The sequence below is a fragment of the Rhinolophus ferrumequinum genome, chromosome 10 (genome assembly GCF_004115265.2).
Source record: "Rhinolophus ferrumequinum isolate MPI-CBG mRhiFer1 chromosome 10, mRhiFer1_v1.p, whole genome shotgun sequence".
NCBI lineage: Eukaryota > Metazoa > Chordata > Mammalia > Chiroptera > Rhinolophidae > Rhinolophus > Rhinolophus ferrumequinum.
This window is the reverse complement of record NC_046293.1, coordinates 49,654,271-49,677,037: the sequence shown is the minus strand read 5'-3', so window position 1 is coordinate 49,677,037 and position 22,767 is coordinate 49,654,271. Positions and strand designations below refer to the sequence as shown.

The window sequence follows — 22,767 nt, the reverse complement described above, 5'->3', positions numbered from 1 at the left end:
CAAAGGTCAGAGGATCTATAGATGAGATACACTGCAAGCATTTTGCTGTTATGTAGCTTTGCAAAGTCTTAAAGCAATGATTCTCATTTAAATGTGAATATTAGTATCACTTAAGCTTTTATTTTTAAAATACACATACCCTGTTTCTCCTTTGAGAAGATATCAGACTCTCCTGGGAAAAGCTTGGTCAGGTATACTCTGCAAGGCTCTCCATGTTGTTCTAACACCTTCCCACCTCCCACTTTCACTCTCACCTCTTTTCAAGAATTAAAAGCACCTCCCAGGTGCTTCCCTTCTCCCCACTCCTTTGGCTTCAGCTGGAAACAGCAAGTTACTTCCCTGAATCAGCTACTCTGCTCTTTCCCTCCCGAGGAACCATTTCTGTGTCCTGTCATGGCCTATGAAATAAGAACTACTTCCACTCTGTTCTTAACCCCTGCATTCAGAACTAAAATGAATCATACATTTGCTCCATTTGGTATATACGAATTAAGTTTGCGAACTTGTTGCAATGATGCTGCTAATCTTTTTTGATATCAGAGGGATTATTCATGATGAATTTGTACCAACAAACGGTTAACCAAGTTTACTATTTGGAAGTGCTGAAAAGGCTGTGTGAAAAAGTTAGACGACCCGAACTTTTCGCCAACAATTCATGGCTCTTGCATCACGACAATGCACCAGCTCACACGGCACTGTCTGTGAGGCAGTTTTTAGCCAGTAAACAAATAACTGTGTTGGAACACCCTCCCTACTCACCTGATCTGGCCCCTAATGACTTCATTCTTTACCCAAAGATAAAGGAAATATTGATAGGAAGACATTTTGATAACATTCAGGACACTAAGGGTAATACATGGCCATTCCAGAAAACGAATTCCAAAATTGCTTTGAAGGGTGGACTAGGCGCTGGTGTCCCTACATAGCTTCCCAAGGGGAGGACTTCAAAGGTGACCGTAGTGATATTCAGCAATGAGGTATGTACCACTTTTTCTAGGCTGAGTTCGTGAACTTCATTGTCCAACCTCGTAGTACTTAATACATGTTTTTAAGACAATCAAAAGAGCTAGGTATTCATTATCTAATGTTCCCCATCTCCTTATAATTGTGATATGCATTCTGTTAATCTTAATAGTTTATTTTCTAGGAGTTGATACTTGCCCAGTTGAGAATCCCATTATTGCATTTTATCAATCAAAGCATTTGTCATGATAGTTAACTCCCTCATATCATGTTACTGACACTTAAATCACTTAAAATCATCCTAGTCCAACCCCCAACTTTTTTTCTTGGAAGGAAACCAAGACAATGAATGCAATAACAGCTACAGTCACAGTAGCAGAATTTTGACTAGAATCCTGGTCTCATTAAATACTGATCCAGTAGTCTTCTGCTATGGAATATTATCACTTCATCATGAATTATTCATACTCAGATTTCATTCTCAGGGATGAACACCTACCCTATGCCAAGCCCAGTAAAGATGCTTCACACACACTGTCATTTAACTGATAATGTATAAAACTTTTTTTTTTTTTTAAGATTATCAAGTCAGGGCAAAAACTACAAACCTATTACATTACTCTCAATTCTGGAGAAGGGACTTTTTCCTAAAAGGAATTTCAGGTAAGAACACTTTGGGTCAGCGGGACCACTCAACTTGAAGGCTATCTACTCTTCTCTTCCCCCATTGATGCCCCCAGTTCTTTCCTTACGTGCTCTTCACCCCAAAACTCATTTTGGATTTGTTGGGGTGTCTGACATTAATTCAACACTTCTGTCTAATCTGGTGAAGTTGCTGGTTTTCTACCTGTTTTCTTCTTTCCTTCTGAAAGGCATTTTCCTGAGTCCTGCAGCAGAAAGAATTTCAACTCCCTTTTCACCACCCCACAATGCCCCTGCTACAGGCCTCGCTTTAACACACCGCCACCACCACCACCACCACCACCACCATCTTTCCAGATGCGGCAAAGAGGAAACAGAGACATGTGGTAGTGGAAAGGTCTCATGAATAGTTTGTCCATTACAATGAGTGTGAGAGCTGCTCTAATTGGAGCCTTATGGGGAAAGGCATCTGTGCCTGTTGGAAGGGAAATTGCGCTCTCGCTACAGATTCCCGGAGGCTGGATTCTGAGGATTTTCAGATTTAGTGCAAGTCTTTGTGCAAGCAGCCCTTGGGACGGTTTTTACTGAGGCTGACCTCTGCCTGGTCCGTTTTACCGGCTTCTCAGGGTCATGCTTCTCTTCCTTTGGCTTTTTCTCCTTTCGGGTCCTAGACCTGTCTTCTTTCGTGGTCCGTCCTCTCCTCTCGTCCATCACCTTGGCCCTCTTTTCCTCCTTGGCTCTGGAACGCACCGGGTCCTTGGCTCTTGGCCTTATCCTTCTCACCGTGGCATTCGCCCTCGCCCTTCTTCGTCCCCGTACTTCCCTGGCCTTCTTGGTTGCCCTGCGACGAACTCGGGGCTTCCGTGGGCCCCGCGGCCCTGCAGGGCTCCTCTTCCTGGAGCGGACGCCCACCTCCAACCTTGGGCGTCCAAACTTTCTCTTCGGCTTCGGAATCTTACAAACTCTGAAATAGCCGGCGTCGTTGCCGCTGACCCGAATGAGTGTGCCCTTAATATCAGATTTGGGCGCTTCGCTCGAGTGGCGGCAGCACTTCCTGCGCACTTGGTAGCCAGCATTTCCCAGCTCCTTCTTGAGAGCGGACAGAGTCAACCTTCCGTGCTCGGTGATGGCTCTGAGCAATACCTGGGACACTCTGAGCACGGAGCGCAGGTTCCGCCTCGGCGGTCGCCCGAGGAATCTTTCCGTGGGCTGCTGGGTTTTAACTTCAGCGCCTTGGGATTCGCCACTGGGTTCGGCCACCTCGGCCATGGCCCAGCTTCCCCCTCCGCGGGGCCGCTGGTTTGGGGCCTCACGCACCGCTACAGGAGCTAAGGCTGAGGCTGGCTGGGCCACGTCACAAAGGCAGATTTTCAGGTCCTACCTAGTAGGAGGGCTGGCAGATCCCACCCTTTTAGCCCCCCACCCTTTTTTTTAACTTTTAAATAACCTATCAGGCCTCTTTCTTCCAGGTCTAAACCTGGAAATCCAGATCTTCCATACCTATGCGAACAATTAGGGAAGCATCAACCTTTATAATCGTCAGGGTTTTGTCGTTCCTTGCTCTCTTATGCTCACACTTATCATTGATCTTCATCTCGGCCACTTTTCGAAGTTCACCAGTTTTCTGTGAAAAATAGTGCATACCATCTACCCACATTTCCCTAAGATGAGAGACTCTCTTCCCTACTATCCAAAACAAGTCATACAATGCCATTAAAAACTAAATATTGTCTATAAAACACAACCCGGCCTAGAAACACCCACCATTAGGTCCCACTAGTGAAATATCTGCAGTCATGTCTCCCTGACCCTCCACTTGGTGGATTTTGTGCAAGAGTATGAAGCAAATGAAAGAACCCCTGTGGTTCCTCTATCCGAAACAATAATTCCCACACCTAGGAAGTCCAGATGCCTCATTCAATTGGATTGAAACAGATTCCAAATAGACTAAGAACACTGGTCTAATCATTATTCTTTGAACAGACTTTGTGCTTTTCTAAAACCCCTCTTCTTGGATTGCCCATCCCCTTTCTCTGCCCAGATAAATCCTGCTCATTGTTCAAAGTTCTGCTAAATCATTTCTGAAGCTTCCTCAGACTTGCAGTCAAATGATTTCTCTCCTATCACAATCACTTTTGTAATCCTATACTGCTTTTTCTTTATTTTAAATAAATTTGGTATTAAAGGGTGCAATGTAGCACAATATTTTAAAAAAGAAAAAAAAGTGGACTCGGAGCTGGAAAACATGGATACATATTCTGGTTAATATTTGGGTCTGATTTCTTTTTTTAAAAAAATCTAATAATCCCCTCGTACCAACATTGCAGAATTATTGCAAAGGTTCAGAGAAAGTGATGGTAGTTGAGAAAATCCTACCCATAAAAATATTTTAGGCATAAAATTATTTTACTCTGATCATTTATATCTTTCCAACTAAATAAAAGGGTCCCTGAGCGCCAGATTGTCTTTGAATTTCTATGTCCATGTACTTAACATTATCTTTCATTATACATAGCAGTCATTTGATTGAGTTTACTTAAGCTCCTCCCTGGAACTTGGTTGATTCAGAAAATAAGCAACCTTTAATTACTATACTAAATTCTAAGAACATCAGAGGTTTCAATGACTCTCACTCCTCACACAGAGTTATGCAGCTCTAACTTCACCAAGGATAACTCCATGCCAGAGCACAACAAAAGTTAGTAGCACACTGATTTAACCTCAATCTGTATCTCACTGCCCCTCTCTAATCCCCAGGGCTAGGGTTCTAAGGTGCTAACTAAGTCTTTCTGACTCAATTATCTTGTAGTGACTCAGTTTATCTCTCCCCAAACTGAATGACAGAAACGTGTTCAACAATCTATTACAACTCCCTTACTGACTTTAAACTGCTAGTTCTTTTTTCCCAAAAGGAACTTTTCTTCTCATTTTGTTACATATTCTAAGACCCTTTCCCCCTCCTGAACTACAGTGTGCCTTCCACTTCAATGCAAATGACCCCACAATAGTTATTTCAGCAAATTAGCCCACGAGTCCACTCATGGCTTTGGGGAAGACTACAGTAGTTCACAAAACGAAATGCAAAAATAAAATAACAAGATTTCTTGAAAGCATAGAGGCAGTCTGGCAATTGGGCATTCATCCTTTTACTAGTTCAGAGAATCTAGATCCAGGTGATCTCACTGAAGGACCAGGCAAATCTCTCAGCAATTAGCCTGAAACTATGAAGTTCTGGTCTCCCTGACTCCTCCCAAGAAGCTCTAAACACCCTATGTAACACACCCCCGCCCCACATATATAAAACCTATACCACCCCCCAAATGTCAGCAAGAGAGAAATATGGGCTTCAGTATTACCAAAATCCTACCCAAGTTCTTACAGGGCACAAGAGACTTCATACTGGAGAAAATCTGTATAAATGTGATTGATATGGAAAGGCTTTCAGCATAAGTTGTACCCTCACAGCACACGTAAGAATTTGTACTGGGGAGAAACCCTACAAATGCCATGATTATGGAAAAATCTTCAGGAAGCATTCACATTTGATGTGCGCATGAGAACTCACACTGACGGAAAAAAAATCTTACAGTTGTAATCAAGATGGAAAATCCTTCAGGAGAAGCATTTCCCCTACTGTCTAAAGTAGAATACAAAATGGAATTCAGTCATTTTGGGAAAGCCTTCAGTGTTACTTACCCCTTAGAAAACATGACAAACCACACCAGAGAAAAGCCCTATGAATGTAATCAGTATAGAAAATCCTTTCACTGTAGTTCTTTGCTTACTATGAATAAGAGAGTACTCAGTGGGGAGAATCCCTATGAATGCAACAAGTGTTGAAAAGCATTTATTTCTCTTTCATTCCTTAGACAACACAGGAGAATTCACACTGGACAGAAGTCTTATGAATGTAACCAATGAGTAAGAAGCAATTTCTTTTTACTGAGGTAATGGATGAGCAATCACACCATAGAGAAATACTTTGGATGTCACCAATGTCAATGAGCCTTCCATTTTGCACAAGATAAATCACACAACAGAAATACATAAGGAAGGTATATCCCTCATCTTTTACATTGGGGAAAATTCCTTTAATGTAATTAGCAGGGCCAGCTTGATGAGCATGTGACTAGTGTACGATCACACAGGGCTCCATGCTTGAAGTTTAATACTGAGGTTGCCATGTTAAAGTTCTCAATAATCTTATTGTTGAGTTTGTGTTTTGTAAGTGAAGTTGTATGGGACAACGAAGCCTGTTCTAGAAGCCTGGAAGCTCAGGCACCGTCCTGCCTCCTGTCACCTCACTGCCTCCTGGGGACAGGTTCTATATATATATCAATATATGCAAGAGCTCTGAAATTATTTTTACAAAAATTTCCTTTGACACAAATATGCCAAAAAGAGGAGCAGGCTTCTATACAAATTCTAAAAGAAAGAAATCCATGGACCTGTAGACCTAGGCTAGAATTCTAGATTATTTACCAATACAACAAACACAAGCCAGCTACAAACTTAACCTATTAAAGAGCTAACTTTGCAAAGCACTTAAATTGAGTCAGAAGTTATATTCTTCAAAGCAGAATTCTACTATTCATATATTATAAACTGCCACAAAATGACAGCAAGTGCTGGAAACAAATACCACATATTTCAACCCCCACCCTCATCACCACCAGAAGCAGCTCTGTCCCTCAGCAATCAGACTGCTCTTTTAAAATAACACTGTATTCCTGTTGACCCATCAGCTTCCACCTTAGATTATTGGCTTGAAATTGCGCCACCTTTGTCTTTCATAATTCTTATGTGTCTCGTGGACCACCATTTTGTAGTTCTTCTGTTAATACCCACTATATTCAGAAGTAAATTATTCCCCTGGCTGGCCTCCTTCAGAGACCCCTTCCTCCCATGAAGGGCCCCTCCAATCAGAGTTGACACTGATTATCACTGTGTCAACAGTGATGGACCTTTAGCTGGTCAATGTAAATTCAGTGGAATAATTTATCTTAGAAAGTACCTTGGTTACTGATATCCTCAAGTACCTAGAACTCTTCCAAGTATTAGACATCAACAGTATTCTTATTCATACTGACTAATTTATTTCTTTTCTTCCTGTTTTTCAGTTTGAGGTTTTCTTGGTTTGTTTGTCTGCGTGCTTGCTTGTTTTTAACAACATTAATGGAGCTCAGCACTTAATTGGCTTAAATTGTAGCAGTTACTTCACCACCAGAAGACATCAGGGCACATTTGCCATTACCCACAAAGCCTGGTTTGCACTGTTGGAATGGCTAAGAAGAGCATGGTTTTGGAGTCAGGCAAACTTGGGTTTGAATCACACAACTCTGTCACTTATTTGCTGTATGACCTTGGGCAAGTGACGTAACCTCCCTCAGTTTCATCTATAAAATGTGGATGTTAGGAGGAACAAATAAGGCTAATATTTCTAGAGTATGTAAAAAGTGCTTTATAGAAAGTGTTGTTATAGCTTAAGAAAGCAAATACAGTACAATACATACTCTTTGCCTTAGTTCTTAATATCCTCCTTCTCATTTACATGTCGAAATCATAAACCCTCCTCTTCTTTGAGACAAATGTCAAAATGCACCTCTTCATGAAGTTGCCCTAATTCCTTCAATATATAACCTTTGCCTCTGCTTAAAACCCAAACACGTTGTGCATCTTTAGAATATTTATTTTACAGCCTCAATAGATTATAAGCTCCTTGGCACAAATCCTCCCTAGAACCTAACACAATACCTTGCATAGGCTGCATAAATATTTATCGAAATTTACCACTGGTTACTTTTATATTTATGCTACTGTCAATACCCTTCAATTAAAGACCACAAGAACACCTGCAGTTAAACAAACTAGATCTAGTACTCATTGTAGCAAGGGCAAAAACACATCATGGGGAGTTTTGGGATGTCTCAGTAAAAGGATGTTAGAAAGAACTTATTCTGGGCTCTGGTTAGATAATTTTGGGGAGAGTCTAAGGAAGCGAAGGTTCTAGATTTGGTATTGTCAAAAAGCAGGAGCAACTCTATGATTGGGTATATAATAAATTTTATCTATAGGGAGTGCAAACTAGAGCAAAGGGAAAGCTGTAATAGGTAAAGAAGTGGCAGTCATTTATTTAGGTGACAGGGAAATGTTTGGCATTTTGTGGGTTGTACAATGATCTTGTCTGAAGTGGACGTTCTTGTTATATTGTTTATGTCCAATAGGAGGACAACACATATCATAGCTGTGTCAAGTCAGTGACTGGATATTAAGAGTAAGTTGTTGTTTTTTTTTTTCTTTCTCACTACATTCCATTTATAGAAATCTCATATTTGATGTTTCTCATTCAAGAATTATAACAGGTAATTTTTCTTTGCTCTTGGTGTTGAACTCTCCCAGCTAACACGAGGGCCTGCTGCTGCTTTACCAATTGCAGTTGTATCCATTCGATTCCTCCCATCTCTTAGATGGTTAAGATGTCCAATCATAGAATTGCCCCACTTTCAGACAGGCTCTCCCCAAACCTAACACAAGTCCAAATCATAAAACAATCCCCTCTTAACCTCCTCTTACTGAGATGTCCCACAGGTTCCCCATGGTGCAGTCTCTCTTGTTGCAACAATAGACCCAACTCTTGTTTGCCTACAGGTGCATTTCCTGGTAATTTAGGCTGGTGGACACAGACATCTGGATGTTAATTGCTCTCATGCATGATATAGATATCTTTTTCCTTGTCTTTTTCTTGTCCCTTAACCTTGTTTATGGAATCTTCTGTTATTGATAAATTTCTAATTTTGTGTTGTTAGCGTTATCAGTCTTCTCCTTTATGACTCCTTAGTTTTGTGACTGTTTCCCTCTTAAATCATAAAAATAGTATTCTATATTTTCTATTTTTCGTTTTCAATGTGTAGCTTTTTAATCCATCTGGATTTAAATTTTGAGTGCAGATAATAAGGATTGAAGTTCTTTCCAAATCTAGGACACTTCAGGATTAAAATTCACATCCGTTGCTTTCTCTGGGAGTCTTTCCTGGACTCTCAGCCCCTCCATTTCAACAGTCTGGGTCATAAGTCCCTGTGTTTTATTACCATAGTACACATCACAACAATCATCACTTCTGTCTTAGAATAGTCTGCTTGAGAGCGAGGGCAGCGTTTTGTTTGTTTTATCTCTGTGTCTAGTGTGTTACCTTCACAGTAGGAGTTTAATAAATATTTCTCGATTGACCACCTGTCCTCTTTACTTCAACTCCTATAGAGCAAGGGCCAGACCTTATTTGGTGGGCCTTTACCGGTGTTTGCTGATTTGAAAGTGAAGAAAAACTAGAATTTTAGTCCCTGGGTCATTGCCATGGTAATGAAGTGGGTTATTTAGGTCTGCAACATCAATTCTGCATTAAGGTTGGCTAAGAAATCGACTGCTTATCTCACTCCAGTACGTATTTTTCTCTCCACCTACTATGCAAAACTAAAATTATGCAAACTGCATAAATAATTTCCATGCAGTCTCTTCGAAGGCCCTTCCCTGGGGCTGTGACTTCCTTCTTGCCCTGAGGCTGAGGGGACGCATGCAGCGGACTCCGGGGATCACAGGCATCCTACAGAGGGACCATGAGGGGTCCCAGGGTTCCCGCAAGAGGTGCTGGAGAAAGACTGGGTGCCTCGAGTGGGTAAAAGTTGCAAATTCGCGTTTTGTCGCGCACCCCTTTCCCGTATTCTGAAGGTTGGATGTGACTGACTTGTCCTATGCTCCAATGGCCTTGCCATTTCCATCCATCTTGTACTAACGTTCAGAGCATGCGCACCCCCTAGGAAGGACGTTCTGAGACTGGAAGACCGGAGCGGTGGCTTGTGGGAAATGTAGTCTCAGGGCCTCTTGTGTCAAGTCTGAGAAGGGGCCTGAGAGGCTGCTCCCCTTAAAGATGCTGTTGCAGTTATTAGCCCCTGAGAGAAAAGGCTGTTGTGTTCCTTATTTACGAGGCATAGAAGAATGAAAAATGGTGAGAGGCTAGCTATAGGCAATCTGGCGTAGAATTTGGCAGCCTCCTAAATTTCACCCTCCTGAAGAACTGGTCCTACTCTCTCCTTCAGTCTCTTTCCTTGAAACTGCTGAGGGTTTCAGAATCTGACTAGGACTTTTATTTTGCTCGCCTAAGCACTGAGGTGAGAGGGTGGGGATTGTGTTTAGTTTTTGTTTCTTTCTCCCTTTGAGTGCCAACTGGAAAGCCCTGATACATGAAGATGCTCAGCACAGTGCTTGACAGAAAGAGGCCAGTGGTATGTGGCATTTGAGTCTAACATGGTTAAAGCCTCTGGTAGTAAAAGTGACTACCCATTCTAGAGTAGGGGCTTGGGAAGGAGGAATATATGGTGTGAGTCAGAGGATGGGTAGGTCTGTCCTTGCCTGTTTGACTCTGCACAGTAGATCGGCCAGCTCCCTCGTTTCACAGAAGAAAAAACTGAGCGATAAAGGGCCCCTGCCCAAGGTCCCGCCACTGCAGAGCAACGTCATCAAAACTAGTACTCAGAGCTCTCCCTCTCATTAGTTCACCTCCAGGGGAATCGGTGAAAGGAGAGATCAGCTTCTCACAGCCTCTAAGGATGAATAAGGACTAGGGAGGCAGTGTCAGGGAAAGGGGTTGTCAGAATCTGACCTTTCGGTCTAGACAATGGAAGTCTCCTGCTCCCTAGGAATCTATTGTGTAGCTTGGCTATACAAAGAGAACTTACCCTTCCTGTGAGCCTCAGGGAGGGAGGAATAACTGCCTGAATCCCCAATGACAAGGAACCTGGGACCCATGACATTGGAAAAGTAGATATATTCAATTGTATCATACAGTCCAGCTTAAGCTGTATTATCCCTTCCATTTCATGTCCCCTCTTTCTTCTAATGGTTATTATTAATATGATCAGTTCTAAACTAGTCTCTGGAATGATGGAATTAGAGGGTTTCATTCTTTCCTTCCTGGAAACCTTTAGAAATTGAATTACTAATTGAGTGATGACCAGAAGCAGGGGAAATGGAAAGAGCCTTGACCTTAGAAAAGCCTGGATTCAAGTCTCAACTCTATCATTAAATCTGTCATAGTCAAGTTACTTTTCGTAATACTTAATTCATAAGGCTTTGGTAAAGCACAAATGAGATTTTTGACAAAGTAAAGTACTTAATACATGGTAGAAGGTATATTGGTTTCAAGGGTTTTGAACTTGGCCTCTCTCAGGTCCCTAAATGTCCCTGAATTGTAATAGAAGAATTAAAAAAGTAAGAAACACAAATAGAAGTTTTGAGGAAGTTTTGGGAAGCTCTTTCTCCCTGGGAGGGTAATCAGCAGGGGTATATAACAGGAATTTGAAATGTTAGCACGTAGATTGAGATGGCGTTTCATTTCCATGGGGCTCCTGTATTTGTGCCATATAGGAAGCTACAGTTCTGAAAGTTTGTATCTCTTTTCTTAGAAGCTGGCTTCCCTCTGGCTTGCAGTTGTCCTGTAAGCTAGATAATGCTTTCAAGGCCAGGCATTGGAGCTAGAAGAGGTGAAATTCAGGAATATTCCCCCTAGAATCAGGAGTTCAACCTCAGTGGTAATTCTTTTGGCTCTGAGATTTCCTGCCATAGCTTCTTTGAATTAGCCCTGACTCAATTGTAACAGCTATGCCTTAAGGGGTTGAGGGCAGAGCAACACCAAAGAACAGATCGTGGAGTTACAGGTACAAATTCTTAATGTTCTTCCCAAAGATATCTAGTCCTGGGTTCTGTAGCAGCATCCAAAAACTGATGAGGAATTTGTGATCATGACATAGGAGAAAACTTGCTGAAATAATCCTGGAAGCTCATACAGTAGGCGAGATGGGGCACTTGGGTGATCTGGGAGGGAGGGGTGCTAGAAGGGCAGAGTTGGAGAGAAGGAATGGGGCTCATTGCTTCTTTGTTTCTCATAAGAACACATACAAATTCAGCATGTGGAATACTGGTAAATGTTTTTGAGAATTTTCTGCCAGAAAGGAGAACAGTGAGCAGTAATGGAATGGTGTATGATGGGGGCAGTATCCTTCTTCTGTTATATGGAGATTTATGTTTCTTTTGAGTCCCTAATATTTTGAGAGAAGAGGTTAGTGATTCCTTCCTGAGACCCTATATCCCCCAATGTTGTCTCTTTGCTTGAAGTTATTAACTAATAAAGCACAGCAAAGGTCATGATGGGAATGAACGAAACTAGAGGTATAATCCAGGGCAACAAAGTTGAGTAGCGATTAGAAGGTCCTCCTGCTAACTCTCAGTACTCCTATATTTCAGTAGATCCTAGCTCTTGCTTTAGGCCAGAATCTTTTGGAAATTTCTTTAATGTCCCTAACAACCCCTGAAAACAGGACTCTTTCCTCTTCTCTTATTCCTCAGGTCTACACAAAACTCAAGCCAGTTTTCCAAGCAACCTTAACCCTAAATGCTAAAGCAGCAAGGAATGGCCTTCAGGTCACTGTCAATCCAGAACAGGACCAGAGAGTTCTTTTGGTGGAGCTGGCATCACTGAGTTCCCCAGTAGAGAAAACTGAACCATAACATGAAGAACTGCTCGAAGAGGAAGGCTCACAACATCTGTCTCCCAGACTAGAGGAACAGGGAAGGCCCAGGTAAGTGAGTAGAAATGTTTCAGTAGTTTAAACCTGATATGGACTGACAGGACAGAGAACAGTTTATGACCTCTATCCTCTGTTCCCACCCGAAACTTCTTAAGCTCACTTTCTGAGAGGCAAAGTCAGATTGGGACTACCCTAGGGCCTACCAAGAAAAAGTTTTAAAGTCAAACTACCTTTCTAAAATCAATTTTATGGAGAATAGACCTAGATTTCAAATTAATGATGAAAAAAAATACAAAAATTACATTTCAGCTTTCATTTTCCAAGCGTTGCTAATAGGGCTACCTTTGGGGAGATAGACCCTGTTTAATGAAGAAAATCAGGATATTGCTCATTTCTAATTACTTCCTTCTTTTCTGGATCACCCACCTTTCTAATTTCCCTCGCATCCTGCTCACAGTAATGCTAGAGACTGGAAGATGGCATCCCCAATTTTCTTATAGTCAGATCCTAAGTAAGTTTTTCTTTGTTCTTATGGAGAAGATGACAGGCTATATGTTAACAATTCAGAAATCATAATGCTGGGAAATGGGTACTGCCATCGAATTTCTATGATGAAATTCGACATAAAGCTACAATACCAAAGCCAGGGGAGAGGATTTTCTGATAGTTTGGAGTGTGCGTTTGCTAATATGTACATGTATTTCTGGAATAGATTTCAGAAGGGTGCTAAAAGAGGACAGGTGGTCCTACACATACCATTCTGTGATACTAAGTCATGAGTCAGCAAACATTCCCTATAAAGGGCCAGATAGCAGATATTCTTTACTTTGCTAACCAGTCACTGTCACAGCTACTCAGCTCTGCCACTGTAGCACAAAAGCAACCATAGACAAAATGTACACAAATGAGCATGGATACAATTTTATGTGTGATATCATTTTACATCACAAAATATTCTTCTTTTATTTTTTTTCAACCATTTAAAATAGTAAAAGCCATTCTTACCTCACAGGTCACACAAAAACGGGCAGCAAGCCGATTTTGCCTAAGGGATATAGTTTATCCCCCCCCCATTCTATGTCCATGAGATTTCTTTGTGCATTTTGGAGAGTAAGGAGGGGGACGTAAAATGTGGGCATTTACAAGGACAGAGCAAGCTGGATATTCAGCATGAGCATCCAATGTCAGTACAGGCCCAAATCAGGCATATGGCCTCAATTTAAACCCAGTGGTTTTAAATATTACTTTTGATTTTGATTAACATAGTACATACACTAAGTATAAAAAGTCAAATAGTATTAAAAGACGTATTGTGAATATGATGGCTGTCTACCCCAACTCCTCGTTACTTCCCCAAGTGTTGTCTCCTGAGAGACAACTTCTGACACCTTTTCTAGCTATGTCTTCTGACTTTTATATATATCCCAATTAAAAAACAAAATATTTTTACATTTTGTTTTGTTTTTTTCTTCTTTTATTTTCCTTTTTTAAAGATTTTTATGAAAAATATAACTAACATACAATATTATATTACTTTCAGGGGTACACCATATTTATTCAACATTTATATACCTAAAGAAGTGATCACCGTGATAAGTCCAGCACCCATCTGACACTGTACTACGCTATCACAATATTATTGACTATATTCCCTAGGCTGTACATTACATCCCCATGGTTTATTTTTTTTTATACCTGGAAATTTGGACCTCTTATTCCCCTTCCCCTTTCCCCCCCTTTTAAATTTATCAATTACAATTGACATTCAACATTATTTTATATTAATTTCAGGTGTTCAGCACAGTGGTTAGACATTTGTATAATTTAGGAAGTGATCCCCCTGACTAGTCTAGTACCCACCTGGCACTGTACATAGTTATTACCATATCATTGACTATATTCCCTATGCTGTACTTTACATCCCCATGACTATTTTGTAACTAGCAATTTTTACTTTTTAATCCCTTCACCTTTTTCACCCTGCTCATTTCGAATTATTTCCTTCTATCATCTATCACCCTAACAAATCTAGTACCCATCTGACACCATACATAGTTATTACAATATTATTGACTATATCCCTTATGCTACACCCTACATCCCCATAACTACTTTCTAACAACCAATTCGTGCTTCTTAATCCCTTCCCCTTCTTTCATCCATACACCCAAACCCCCTCCCATCTGGCAATCATCAAAATGTTCTCTGTATCTATGAGTTTGTTTTTGTTTTGTTTGTTAATTTTGTTCTTAGATTCCACATATAAGTGAAATCACATTGCATCTGTCTTTCTCTATCTGACATACTCCACTCAGCACAGTACCCTCCAGGTCCATCCACGCCACTGCAGATGACAAAAATACATTCCCTTCCCTGGCTGAGCAATATTCCTTTGTATATATGTACCACCTCCTCTTTATCCATTCTTCCATCGATGGACTCCACATCTTGGCCATTGTAAACAATGCTGCAATGAACACATGGATGCTCATGTCCCCTCTAAGTAGCGTTTTGGGTTTCTTCAGATAAATACCCAGAAGTGGGACTACTGGGCCCTTCATTGTCTCTGCTTATAGTCTTTGTGTTAAACTCTGTTTTTTCTGGTGTAAGTATTGCTACCCCAGCTTTTTAAAATTTTTCTTTTCCATTTTTATGAAATATCTTTTCCATCTCTTTACTTTCTGTCTTTGTGTCTTTCAATCTGAAGAGAGTCTCTTGTAAGCAGCAAATGTAAGTGTTCATTTTTTCTTATCCATTCAGCTCTCCTATGTCTTTTGGTTGGAGAATTTAATCCATTAACACTGGAAATAATTGTTGATAGATATGTAGCTATTGCCATTTTATTATTCATAATTTTGATCTCTTTTTTTTCCATCTTAATGAAATTCCTCTAACATTCCTTGTAATACTGGTTTGGTGGTGATGAACTCCTTTAGCTTTTTCTTGTCTGGGAAGCTCTTTATTGGTCTTTCTATTTTAAATGATAGCTTTGCTGGGGAGCATAGTCTTGGTTGTTTCATCACATTGAATATTTCCGGCCAATCCCTTCTAGCCTGCAAAGTTGCTGTTGAGAAATCAGCTGACAATCTTATGGGAGCTCCCTCATAAGTTACTAGTTTCCTTTCTCTTGCTGCTTTTAAGATTCTCTTTGTCTTTAACCTTTGCCATTTTAATTACAGTGTGTCTAGGTGTGGGCCTGTTTGGGTTCATTCTTTTTGTGACTCTCTATGCTGCCTAGACTAGTATGTCTATTTCCTCAGGCAGGTTAGGAAAGTTTTCAGTCATTATTTCTTCAAATAGGTTCCCAATCTCCCGCTTTCTCTCTTCTCCTTCTGGTACCCCTATGATGCAAATGTTGTTACTCTTGATGTTGTCCCAGAGGTCTCTTAAACTATCCTAATTTTTAAACATTTTTTTTCTTTTTGTTGTTCCTATTGGGTGTTTTCTGCTATCTTGTCTTCCAAATCACTGATTTCACCCTCTGCTTCATGTAGTCTGTTGGTGATTCCTTGTAGTGCATTCTTCATTTCAGTTATTGTATTCTTCACTTCTGACTGGTTGTTTTTTTTATGGTTTCTATGTCCTTTTTTATGCTTGCTATCTCTTTGTTGAAGTTCTCACTAAGTTCCTTGAGCACCCTTATAACCATTGTTTTGAACACTGTCTCTGGTAGGTTGCTTGCCTTCATTTTGTTTAGTTCTTTTTCTGGGTGTTTCTCCTGGTCTTTCATTTGGGACACATTTCTTTGTTTCCTCATTTTGGCTGCCTCTCTGTGTTTGTTTCTATATCCTAGGTAGATTTGCTGTGTTTCCCAGTCGTGGCTGGGTGGCCTTAAGTAGTAGGTGTCCTGTGGGGCCCAGTGGCACAGTCTTCCTCATCACCTGAGCTGGGTCCAGGAGTGTCCCTTGTGTGGGTTGTCTGTGCTCTCCTGTTATAGTTGAGCCTTGATTGCTATTGGCATGTCAGGGGGTGGGATTGACCCTCCGGCTGACTGGCTGTGGGGTTTGCCCACATCCACAGCTTATGGGCTGCTGTGCAAGAGGCTTACACCAGTGAGTGGGATTTGCCTCAGTGGGCTCTGGTACCTGTTGAGACCACCCTTCGTGTGTGCCACTTGTGGGGCTAATTGGGTGGTGCTCTGCTATGATCTGAAGCCAACCTCCAAGTATGTTGGTTCTGGGGCCTCTTGGGAGCGCCTTTGGTGTGGGCCTAGGTCAGCCACTGCCTGTGACTGGCCGGGGGCTACCTGGTAGGAGCTAATAAGTGATCCATGGTTGTTTGTTGCCTGTGCTAAACCTGGAGGCACGTGGGAAAGGCCATGCTGTGAACTGAGGACAGCTGCCACTAATACCAGACCTGAGGTAACTCCAAGAAAACCAGGACACCTGGAGGCCTGCTGCCGCCTGCCAGCTCCCTTAAGGCTCAGCCACTGATAGTCTCATGTGGTATGTGAGTTGGATGAGGCAGGGTCTCAGGGAGTCACTAAAGTGGGAAGAGTTGTGATCCCCAGGTTAATGTAGACTTTGGTTTGGTGCCAGTGCTGGGCCTGGAGTGACTCAGCAAAAGTCTCAGAGCACATGGAGGCCAGTCACAGCCTGCCTGGGGCCCATGGACTCTGATTGTTTTCCAAGAAAGAGTGCGATGGGGGAGGGGCTGGCGGCTCTCAGAGAAAGTGCCTCCAGCGGTGCATGAGTTGGTGCAGTGGGGTCCCAGCTGAGTCAGCAGGGAGGAGCAGTGGAGCACACCAGGCCAATCAGATTCAGGTTTGGCCTGTGGGGCGGGCTCAACATAGGAAAGATGGCGCCCGCCTGCTGGCTACAGGGGAGGAAGACTCGTTACTGGAAAAATGCCAACTGTCCTCTAGTCCTCCCCCGGAAGACACAACCTCAGTCTGTGCCCCATATGTCACCGAGGCCCCCCGAGTCACCATCCCTCCACTGGAGCCAAAGGTGAGTGCCTGTGAGTGAGTGAGTTTGTTTGCGGGCCGTTTAAGAGGATGTCTGGGTTTCCCACAGCCTTCTGTCCCACCCAAATGGTTGGAATCACCACTGTTTTCAGTCAGAAGTTGTGGGGGCTCCTCTTCCTGGCACCAGTACTCTGGGCTGGGGAGACTGGTGTGAGGGAGTGGGGTCCCTCACTCCTTTGGGGGGAATCTCCATGGCCAAGATATCTCTCCTGATTCTCAACAGCCACAGGGGGGTTTGGAGCCCATTCTGAGTCTCCACGCCTCCTACCAGTCTCAGCGTGGCTTCTTTATAATTTTAGTTCTAGGATTTCTGTTCAGTTAGACTTTAGTTGGTTCTCCAGGTTGATTGTTTTATACTTTAGTTGTAATTTTAATGTGTTCATGGAAGGACATAGGCACAGTGTTTATCTACTCTACCATCTTGGATCTTTCTTATATCTCCAAATTTCTAATATCACTCACCTTGTTTACTCAGGTGAAGAAGTTAAGTTTTGAGTTGTGTTCCTGAGAGAGGCATTGTTTTGCTGGAGGAGCAAATATTTTGGACGTTTCTGGGGACTGGAGTGAAGATAGAGAGAATTTCTGGAATAAGGTAGAAGAGATTCTCTAAATGGTATTAGTATTCATGGATGGCATAATGAATCTGTGTATTGGTGTTTCCTGTGTAGTCATTCATTTAATAAATTGTTGGAGAATATAGTTCCACAAGGACAAGGAACTTTGGCTCTTGTTTACTGATGTACCTCTGGCCTTCAGAACAGTGCCTGCCAAATGATAGGTATTCTGTACCTATTTGTACGATGAATAAATGAATGGGGATGACACAAATAATACCAATATCCAAAATCATCATGTCAGCCATGAATACTAATTCTGGATGACGCCATGTACTTCCTATCAATGGAATATCTCCCCTCCGTCACTCCACATCCCTGCTTTCCAATGAGGTGGGGGAAGCTCTAGAGGAACAAAGGGGGAAAGAAGCTACTGAGGGTGAGAGTAGCTGTGGAAAAGACTAGAACAAGCAGCCCCAGGCCTAGGATGCCCAGCCATAAGTTTCCCTCTGACTTTTTTTTTCATACTCTTGTTCTAACCTCAAGATAATACCAAAAACACAGAGTCCTAAATTTGTGTGGTTGGGGGTGGTGGCTGGGAGCACAGATCTGCTCCTAATTTGCATATTCAAGTGCAATTTAGAAAATACGCACAGATCTCTCTTTTCTCCAACTCAAATGGCTTGCTCTAGCTCATGTTAAAAAGTTTTTATTAATTTCTGATTTTTGTTCCTTTGATTATGCAAAGCATTGTTGGATATTAAAAAACAGATCCTCTTCCATTTCAGGAATTTATCATACAGAAATAGTTGTGCAACTGTGTCAAGGATATGTGTATAAGATGTTCATTTACTTGTAACAGTGAAAGTTTAGAAACCTAATTATCCAACAATAAGAGAATGGTTCAATAAAATATGATCCATCTGGAGGCAGGGCATGGAATAGTGGTTAAAAGCATGGGCTCTGGAAGTAGAATGTCTGGCTTTAAATCCTGACTCTGCTATTTACTAGTTGTGTGACTAAACCTCAATTTCCATATCTATAAAATGGAGATATACTAGTCCATACCTAATACAGTTATTGTGTGACTATGAATAAATTATTTCATCTGTTTGATCTCATTTTTTTCACCAGTAAAATAAAAGTAATAATGTCTTCCTCACTGGGGAAAACAAATGACTATGGAAGTTGCCTAATTTAATGTCTGACATAAGTTATAATAATATCTCACATTTATTGCACCCTTGTAATGTGTCAGGTATTGTTCACTTTATGTACATTGATGGATTTAATCTTTACAAGAGATATATTACATAGGTACTATTATTGCTCTCATTTTACAGGTGAAAAAACCAAGGTAAAGACATTAAATAACTTGTTCAACAGTTAAATATCTGTATGTGATAGCTGCTATTTAAGAAATAAGGCACATTATTATCTGTTGGGATGCTTTCAGTTGCATGTAATATAAATCCAACGAAAAGTGACAAAACAATAAATACATTGGGGTTTTTTTGTTTATTTTTTTCTTTTGAGTCCCTTGCCCGAGTAGATATAGCCAAAAACATTGTTAAATCACATAACAGGGACTACAGAGATAAATGATCCAGGATTGGTTACCGTATTTTGCCATGTATACTGTGCACGTTTTTGCCCAAATTTGTGAGGGAAAAATAAGGATGCACATTATACAGCTGTAGTACTAATTCCGTATCTATATAAATGTTTTTAATTCTTTTATTTATGCTTATGAGTTAGAAGTGTAACTCTAGAAATCGATAACGATATCCGTATGCAAAAGAATACACTGGAATATGATAATTGGTTTTGTTGAACTTATGATGAACTTTCAGTGACAGCGTTCTTGGCCTTCTATGATGCACAAATATCATAAATTTGTTACCGATACATAAAATTTCTTGTACCTTGTATTTGTTCTTCTGTTTTGTAATTATTTGTTACATAACATTTCTTGTACCATAACATGTTAAAAAATAAATGCTAAAATTCCTTTATAATACAAAAAACAAGTACCTAAATGTAAACAAATAAAAATTCGAATTGAAAGATATTTTTCCTGAAAGTTTGGGCCAAAAATGTGGGTGTGCATTACACTCGTATACACGGGAGTGCATTATACATGGCAAAATACAGTAATTCAACAACTCGATGATCTCTTCAGAAGCCCAGATGCTTTTTAAATCTTTCCACTCTGACATTCTCACTTGATTTGCCCTCTTAGTTTGAATGCCCATGCACTTTTAAGATGGCTGATATAGTTTTAGACAGCAAATGCCCAAAACTACATTCAGAGGAGCAGGAAGTGTCCCTGTCTGTATCTTCCCTTTTTTTAAAATAACATTTATTGGGGTGACAGTTGTTAGTAACATTACATTGGTTTCAGGTATACAATTCTGTAATACATCATCTATATAGTATCACATTATGTGTTTACCACCCAGAGTCAGTTCTCCTTTCATCACATCAAAAGGGATCATATTTGATCCCTTTTACCCTCATCTACCACCCTCTCCCCTACCCTGTGGAAACCACTAAACTTGTTTGTGTCTATGAGTTTTTGTTTCTTCATTTGTCTTGTTCCTTTGTTGTTTTCAGTTTTATATACCACATATCAGTGAAATCATGGTTCTCGACTTTTTCTGTCTGACTTATTTGTTTGTATCCCTTTTAAGAGTGAGCATGATCTCCCCAGAAGTCTCCGAGGAGATTAGCTTTACATATTTTTTACTAGATTTTTATCATACTCATACAAATACTTAAAGTAACCCACGGCAAGGGAAATAGGATCACCATGATTGGTTAAGGCTAAATTAGATTGACCGACTAGAGCTGGGAAGGGACCCAGCTACCCCTAGAGCATTTGGTCATTAGGAAGAGGGGTAACAAAATTAGGAGTCTATTAGAGAGAATGAAGAGGGACAGTGTTGTTTACATTTTTGTTTAATTCTTTCCCCTTGACTGTGGACTGGACCTACTGACTTGCTCTTAATAAACATAATACAGGAAAAATGATGGGCTGTCACTTCCACAATTAGGTTATAAGAGATTCCAGCTTCCATCTGGTTGGCATTTTCTCTCTCTGGCTCTTCTTGGGTGCTTATTTTGATGAAGCAAAATGTAAAGGCCCATGTGGCAAGGAGCTGAGGGCAGCCTCTCACCAACTACTATGGAGGAATTGAGGCCTCAGTCCAGACAAACATTCTTGACACTAAATAAATACCCAATGTGCTGGATATCTTTCTTTTTCCCTTACAAATCCATTCTCCACCCTGCTCAGTGCTCCCAGCGGATGATTAGTATGCGGATCTCCATCATGCGCTCTGGCTTCCATTTGGGTTCTACCAAGATACCAAGAGGGGCACTGGCTGGAGATGAGAGGTAGAACAAAGAATGAGTTCTGGGTATTTATTCTCTCAGCAACTTCTCTGTGAATGTGACATTATTTGGAAATAGGCTCTTTGCAGATGTAATCAAGTTAAGATGGGGTCATATTGGATTAGGGTAGGCACCTGTCCAATGGCTGGTGTCCTTATAAGAAAAGGGAAATTTGGACACAGACACACAGGGAGAAGGAAGTCTATGTGATGATGGGGTAATGTGTCCACAAGCCAACGAATGCCAAAGATTTCCAGCAACCATCAGAAGGAGAGAGGCATAGAACAGATTCTCCCTCAGAGCTTCCAGAAGGAACCAACCCTGTCAACACCTTAATTTTGGACTTCTAGCCTCTAGAACTATGAGAAAATAAATTTCTGTTTTAAACTTCCCAGTTTGTGGTAATTTGTTATGGCAGCCCTAGGAAACAAATACATTGATCAGTGATTTTTCTTTGGTGTTATGTAAGAAAGTCGTAACTCTGTGCTAAATGGCTCCATTACCATTTTAATGCATTTTTTTCCTGATTATGATAGTAATACATGCTATTGAAAGTATAGAAAATTTTAAAGAAAAGTAACAATTAGGAAATAGTATTCATAGTACTTGTATGGTTATCATTTTGGTATATTTGTATTTATCCCTCGCCTAAATGTTATTTTATATAGCTTTTTCATAAGATATATAGAATTCTTCATCCTGATTTTTCATTAAAGTTATAGGTAAATAGATATTCATGGAGTAAACAACTCATAAATATTCTGATGACTGTATAAAATGCCATTATATACGTGTTCCATAGTTCACTTAACAGTTCATCTATTGTGGAATAATTGGATTGTTTTCTTCTGTTTTTATTGTTGTTGTTAGAAACAATCTAATGCAGAATACAATGAGATAAAGGTCCTGTTTCCAGAAAGGGATTTGATCTGGCTACTTTTGATTGGGGTAAATTAGAGAAGTGCATGTTAACAGAGATGTCTGAAAGTCAGAGACCAACCTCTCTTTACTAATCCAGAAGTAACTGCAAAGGAAAGATTTAGGATGGGAGTACAGAGGGCCTTTTGGGAGCAGTCTTTAAGTCACATAACCTAGCCCAGAGAGCTGGCCCTGGAGCTGCCAGGTTACTCATTATGGGAGGAACAAGATCTGCAAGGATATATGCTGGACATGTGCCCTTTGCTCACCCTTTAATAAATCCCAGCTGTTCCTGATCCTCTTTGGGCTGTCTTTTGGGGAGTTCCTGTCGGCATCTTCCTACCTAACCTCCTGAGACTCATTTAGAGTAAAAGCAAAACTCAGGCTGATCTTAACTGACCTGAACTAAAGCTGCCTGTAGGGATTTCCACACTTGAAACCTCTGGGAATCTCTAAGTTGCAAATGCTAATGAGCCACTGAGCGTTCCAGTTTGACTCTACCTTCTCCTCCCCTTAGGTCTATTCCCACACATACCAGAGGAGGGAGGATGAGAGGCCGGCTGGGACCCGAGTGCGTCCTCAGTGTGCTTAATACTATTACCAGGCTTCCCCAGGTAGAAAAGTTTGGAAACTCAAAGTCATGTCTATTGGCCCAACTGGGATGTGCTGGGAAATGCTCTGTATTATAATTCTTTGGGGGAATAACAGGCTTTTCCTTGAGATTATTAAATCTGGAAAAAGATCAATCCAT

At 40.9% G+C, this 22,767-nt stretch overlaps 2 protein-coding genes across 2 annotated transcripts in view; one reads left to right on the top strand and one right to left on the bottom strand.

Annotated features, from left to right (window-relative positions):
* Positions 1-982: 982 nt before the first annotated feature.
* On the bottom strand, positions 983-3,262 carry LOC117028799 (testis-specific H1 histone). Its single transcript, XM_033117666.1, has 2 exons — positions 3,083-3,262; positions 983-2,982 (listed from the first exon to the last, which is right to left on the bottom strand). The coding sequence occupies exons 1-2, from the start codon at positions 3,260-3,262 to the stop codon at positions 2,107-2,109; spliced, it is 1,056 nt and encodes a 351-aa protein (XP_032973557.1). The 3' UTR covers positions 983-2,106.
* A 5,910-nt stretch (positions 3,263-9,172) lies between these two features.
* The window catches only part of LOC117028798 (olfactory receptor 10AD1), a 33,134-nt gene continuing 19,539 nt past the window's right edge, over positions 9,173-22,767 (top strand). Inside the window, 2 exon segments of the mRNA XM_033117665.1 lie at positions 9,173-9,274; positions 12,001-12,141. Of these exon segments, the coding sequence (XP_032973556.1) occupies positions 9,173-9,274; positions 12,001-12,141 (243 nt within the window).

Excerpts from the sequence above, each read along its gene's own strand:
- LOC117028799 (XM_033117666.1), bottom strand. The coding sequence starts at position 3,262 with ATGTGGGTAGATGGTATGCACTATTTTTCACAGAAAACTGGTGAACTT. Across the intron at positions 2,983-3,082 it reads TGGAAGATCTGGATTTCCAG|GACCTGAAAATCTGCCTTTG; the intron begins GTTTAGACCTGG and ends CCTACTAGGTAG.